The sequence below is a fragment of the Ranitomeya imitator genome, chromosome 5 (genome assembly GCF_032444005.1).
Source record: "Ranitomeya imitator isolate aRanImi1 chromosome 5, aRanImi1.pri, whole genome shotgun sequence".
Lineage (NCBI taxonomy): Eukaryota > Metazoa > Chordata > Amphibia > Anura > Dendrobatidae > Ranitomeya > Ranitomeya imitator.
Genome location: NC_091286.1, coordinates 526,928,521 through 526,934,520, shown reverse-complemented (window position 1 = coordinate 526,934,520; position 6,000 = coordinate 526,928,521). Strand labels below are relative to the sequence as shown.

Here is a 6,000-nt window from a genome sequence, read left to right as displayed (position 1 = left end):
AGGGGTGTGTCTGGGTTAGAGGTGTGGTTGTTGTTACCATTGGGATTAGGGTTAGGGGTGTGTTTGGATTAGGGTTTCAGTTATAATTGGGGGGTTTCCACAGTTTAGGCACATCAGGGGCTCTCCAAACGCGACATGGCATCCGATCTCAATTCCAGCCAATTCTGCGTTGAAAAAGTAAAACAGTGCTCCTTCCCTTCCAAGCTCTCCCGTGTGCCTAAACAGGGGTTTACCCCAACATATGGGGTATCAACATACTCAGGACAACTTTTGGGGTCCAATTTCTTCTTACCCTTGGGAAAATAAAAAATTGAGGGCAAAAAGATAATTTTTGTGAAAAAATATGATTTTTTATTTTTACGGTTCTGCATTATAAACTTCTGTGAAGCACTTGATAGGTCAAAGTGCTCACCACACCTCTAGATAAGTTCCTTAGGGGGTCTACTTTCCAAAATGGTGTCACTTGTGGGGGGTTTCAATGTTTAGGCACATCAGTGGCTCTCCAAACGCAACATGGCGTCCCATCTCAATTCCTGTCAATTTTGCATTGACAAGTCAAACGGCGCTCCTTCCCTTCCGAGCTCTCCCATGCGCCCAAACAGTGGTTTACCCCCACATATGGGGTATCAGCGTACTCAGGACAAATTGTACAACATCTTTTGGGGTCCAATTTCTTCTCTTACCCTTGGGAAGATAAAACAAATTGGAGCTGAAGTAAATTTTTTGTGAAAAAAAGTTAAATGTTCATTTTTATTTTAACATTCCAAAAATTCCTGTGAAACACCGGAAGGGTTAATAAACTTCTTGAATGTGGTTTTGAGCACCTTGAGGGGTGCAGTTTTTAGAATGGTGTCACACTTGGGTATTTTCTATCATATAGACCCCTCAAAATGACTTCAAATGAGATGTGGTCCCTAAAAAAAAAATGGTGTTGTAAAAATGAGAAATTGCTGGTCAACTTTATCCCTTATAACTCCCTAACAAAATAACATTTTGTTTCCAAAATTGTGCTGATGTAAAGTAGACATGTGGGAAATGTTACTTATTTAGTATTTTGTGTGACATATCTCTGTGATTTAATTGCATAAAAATTCAAAGTTGGAAAATTGTGAAATTTTCAAAATTTTTGCCAAATTTCCCTTTTTTTTCACAAATAAACACAGGTAATATCAAATAAATTTTACCACTATCATGAAGTACAATATGTCACGAGAAACTAGTGTCAGAATCACTGGGATCCGTTGAAGCGTTCCAGAGTTATAACCTCATAAAGGGACAGTGGTCAGAATTGTAAAATTTGGCTGGGTCATTAACCTGCAAACCACCCTTGGGGGTAAAGGGGTTAAAAGTTGACCAGCGATTTTTTATTTTTCCAACAAAATTTACAAAACCATTTGTAAAAAAACACCAATACAAATTTTAGATTTTTGTTGCAGCACTTAAATAAAAAATAACCTATATATGTTGGGTATCTGCGTACTCGTATTGACCTGGTGAATCATAATGGTAGGTCAGTTTTAACATTTAGTGAAATGGTAAATAAACAAACCAAACAAATATGGAATTGCCCTTTTATAGCAATTTTACCGCAATTGGATTTTTTTTTTCTGTTTTCCAGTATATGGTAAAATCAACGGTGTCACTCAAAAGTGCAACTCATGCTGCAAAAAAACAAACCGTCTTATGGCTATATTGATGGAAAAATAAAAAAGTCATGGCAGTGGTATGAAGAGGAGCAAAAAACGAAAGTGCAAAGACAGAAAATCGCAAGGGTTAATATAATATTACAGTGCATTCCTGCCTGGAATGGCTATCATACTGTCCAGCAACAATAAATTCTTGTGTAGTAGTAATGAAGTAATTGTCTGTCGTTCACAAAAAAAAAAAACATTTTCATTGGTAACAGCTGTCTACCCAACTCTGCTCCTCATGATTTTCTCACAGTGGTTAAAATGCACTATAGCCAATATTCGGGTTCCAATGCTAAATATTCCGTTTTTCACGCTAGGATCTGTATTGCTTGCTGTAAACTGGACCATCGACCGCCCATAGGAGCACGTCCTGTGACAATGTGGTCCAATATAAAGAGGCAGGCTGTATTTCTTCTAAATGTGCACATCCCACTATAGAATAACTTGACAGCAGCATATATGAAATCTTCAGCAAATGTGTCCGGGATTTGCTGATGCTGCTAACAGATTTTCATGTTTTCATACCAGCTGCAATTCACTGGTTGTGAAAATGATTTCTGCTACAAAACGAAATCCTGCAGAAAAAAAATCACATCAAGTCTTCCGAAACTACCTCCTACTCTCTGGACTCCCCTCTAGCACTCTGGCACCACTCCAATCCATCCTACACTCTGCTGCCCGACTAATCCACCTGTCCCCCCGCTATTCCCCAGCCTCTCCCCTGTGTCAAGCCCTTCACTGGCTTCCTATCGCCCAGAGACTCCAGTTCAAAACCCTCACACTGACATACAAAGCCATCCACAACCTGTCTCCTCCATACATCTGTGACATGGTCTCCCGGTACCTACCTACACGCGACCTCCGATCCTCCCAAGATCTCCTTCTCTACTCCCCTCTCATCTCTTCTTCCCATAACCGCATCCAAGACTTCTCCCGTGCTTCCCCCATACTCTGGAACTCTCTACCCCAACACATCAGACTTGCGCCTACCATAGAAACCTTCAAAAAGAACCTGAAGACTCATCTCTTCCGACAAGCCTACAGCCTGCAGTGATCCTCAACCTACTGAACAGCCGTACAGCCAGCTCTTCCCTCTCCTAGTGTATCCTCACCCACCCCCTGCAGACTGTGAGCCCTCGCGGGCAGGGTCCTCCCTCCTTATGTACTCGTGTGCCTTGTTATCTGCTCATGTTTAATGTATTTGTCTATATTTGCCCCGTATTCACATGTAAAGCGCCATGGAATAAATGGCGCTATAAAAATGTATAATAATAATAATAATAATAATTGCAGAATGAATGGGCAACAGTATAATTTAAAGGAGACCCACTGCACAACACTGTGGCAGAAGCCTCAAATTTCACACTAGGGGCGCCTATAAGTCCTGTGTTCACGTAAAGGAAAATGGTGACAAGAGTGTTATATTGCCATGTAATGGAGTCATGGATGTGTTCATCTCAGCAATGACTAGACATCTCCGAAGCCACTGAGTGCAAAGATGCTTTGAATGTGCTGCCAACCACTCTCTCTCATCCCTCAGCTCTGCTGTGTTTGAGACCAAGCCTCCCTTTATTGTTCACCAGCGCTGATTGGTCAGGATGCATCCTAATAATGACTTCATTCAGCCCCCTCCTGTCATCTCTCTGTGAATGAAGTCAACCAGCGATCTTTGCAAGTAGAAAGAAAGCAGGAGAGGGGGAACAGCTCAATAGAGCATAGGTGCACGGGATTATTTCACCTGGTGACTGGGACCTGGATCCTAATCCTTGAAAGGCTTGACATATTGCTTCTGTAAATGCACCATCTACAAGCGGCATCCATAGGACTACGGTGTACAGGGGCACTTGTTGGGGTGCAGCAGGTTATAGAGGCTTTTTCTTCATATTTAGAGACCCACAAAATCTGCCAAGACGCCTCGTGCAGTGCTCCGAGTGAAAAATGGGGCTTCCAAGCTCCCGAAGCCCCCATCAGATCCGGGGAGCGCCCCAAGCATGTTCATGGAGAGGTCACAGAGCCGGATTAGTCTGTCTGCATCATTCGAGGCTCTGGCTATCTACTTTCCCTGCATGAACTCCTTTGATGAAGAAGATGGTGGTAAGCATGATGCACCGTTAGCTTTGGGGTTTTGTGTATAGCATACTGGTTCTTTGCAGACACTTTAAACTGTGGTGTGGTCCAGACGTGTAAGATCATGCCAAAATGTCCATTTTAAGTTATAAAGATGTCCAGTTTGTCCGACATTTCCTCTTCTTTCAGCCTCTATAGTTTTCCAATTGATTACAGCAGTTTATAACCTTTCCATGATTACATTCATGAGCTAATGGCGTGGCCGGTAATGTAAGGTTAAAATGACCAATGTGCAGATTTCATGAATTAGTCCGATAAGGGATCTGGAAAGGGTTACCATGGACTAGAGTGTAAGCACTTGAATGGTTTAATCAATTGACCATGAAGTGGTGTAACTGAGATGATCCACAAAGTCTCATTGGGATGATGGCCGTGTTGTGAATCATGAGAAAATGTTAAGGATTTTTTTTCATTCTTCTTAATTCTATACGTTATATTAAACATTATCCATCATCATAGTAACTGTACATAGTAGTGTAACTATTTTATTGTTCTTACCTTACAAACATTGAGAAAACTGAAAGAGATCGATCTGACTCCTTGACCTGCATTATTTTGGCAAAAAGTGTTTGAATTCTCTTGTCTGTTGGCTATACTTGTAATAATAATAATAATAATTATAATATATATTATAATAATAATTCTACCCCAGTCTATGGATGTAGGTGTGAGACTGACGTACCTTGTCTCATGCACCAGTCATTGACTAAATCACTTTGGCACAGTTAGCTTTGGCCACAATAGTTGTTTTTCTGCGGTAGCTACATTTTCAGGTTGCTCCTAATTTCATATATTAAAAGATTAGTCAGTCGTAATGATACATCTCAGGTTCTTTTTAACCACAGCCACAAATATGCTTTACAGTAAAAAGCAATTCTATGTAGTTAGTAATTAGATATTATTGAGAGCAGAAACCCATCCTCATCTACCGTATCATTTCCTACTGTCTGGACATAGCATTGGTGCATGCATACAGAACTGCTACTTATTTCGTATTAATACCATATACTTTCCTAGACCATCATTCTACGGGATATGATGATTGGTTTCATATGGGTCCACTAACTGCTAATAGTCATGTTATATAGTCCATATAGTAGACCGCATGATCTATGGAAAAGCAGCAACAGTTGAACAATATTAGTCTTATTCTATACCCTATTTAGACAGAATGTGTACTGCCAATGCCATGGGGGCCTAGCGGCAAAAAGCTCCTGCCGCAAATATTATCTTGACATTAGGCCCACCATTACCAGTGCCAATTTTCAATGACTTGAGGAATGCAGGGTCTCAAAATGGCTGTAGCGGGCAACAGGTTGGAGGTATTTTCCATTACGGTATATCAGTACCTGTAGTTGAGCTTATATCACTTATCTGGTGATATGTAATGAAATAATGCTGTCTACACGTGCTGGATATAAGGAAACAAATGATATATTAATAATCAGTGTTAACCATTCACCAGTTAAACATGCTGTGCCCATTAAGATGCCTGTTTGAGTATTAATATGCTCAGAGACTGGATTTCCGCACCATCTAATCCACAAATCTACTGATGACACATCCATTCAGTCAGGCATTGATCTTCTTCTACACAGTTTTTCTGAGATTATTTAGATTATTTTACCACTTAATTGAGAACATTGAAGAAATTGAGCCTACAGTAGCTTGGGGCATTAGGACTGTAGGCCTTATTGGGGGTTACAATGTAGTAATAACATTGTGAGCAGAACATTCACAGCATTTATACAGCCCTATAATTTATTCAGAGTCATTCATCGAACATGAGGATCGGTTCTATATTATCAGCTTGGCCACTGGGAATTGTGTTGCCCTCCAGGGTTTAGGCCTTGTATTATTACAGTCTCAGCAGATGAACCTCTACCACTAATTATAGGAAAACCGCTGCTAATTTTAATTAGTGATTACGTGTGATGCCTGTGCTGCACTACATGTCACTGGAAGTCCTGATACCAGCAAGATTCAATGCAATAGTCTTTTGCAAGCAGAATTTTTTTTAAAAAGCTTCCATTTTAAGCAATGAGATCGTGCCATGATGAATGCCAATTATGTCTAGAAAGTCTAAAACACTGTGTTATGTATAGATCCAGAAATATATTGCAGCGTCCCTGTACACCGGCATACATAGAATCCACTGCCTCACGCTGTTTTTGCTACAAAA

At 40.5% G+C, this 6,000-nt stretch overlaps 1 protein-coding gene across 2 annotated transcripts in view; it reads left to right on the top strand.

The window, feature by feature from the left end:
- Positions 1 to 3,336: 3,336 nt before the first annotated feature.
- RIMS4 (regulating synaptic membrane exocytosis 4) overlaps positions 3,337 to 6,000 on the top strand; it is a 399,908-nt gene continuing 397,244 nt past the window's right edge. Inside the window, exon 1 of one of the 2 annotated variants that reach the window (XM_069727572.1) lies at positions 3,337 to 3,785. In XM_069727572.1, coding sequence (XP_069583673.1) covers positions 3,683 to 3,785 — 103 coding nt within the window. In that variant the 5' untranslated portion in view covers positions 3,337 to 3,682. The remainder of the gene's footprint in view (positions 3,786 to 6,000) is intronic. The other variant, XM_069727571.1, reaches the window with a different exon arrangement.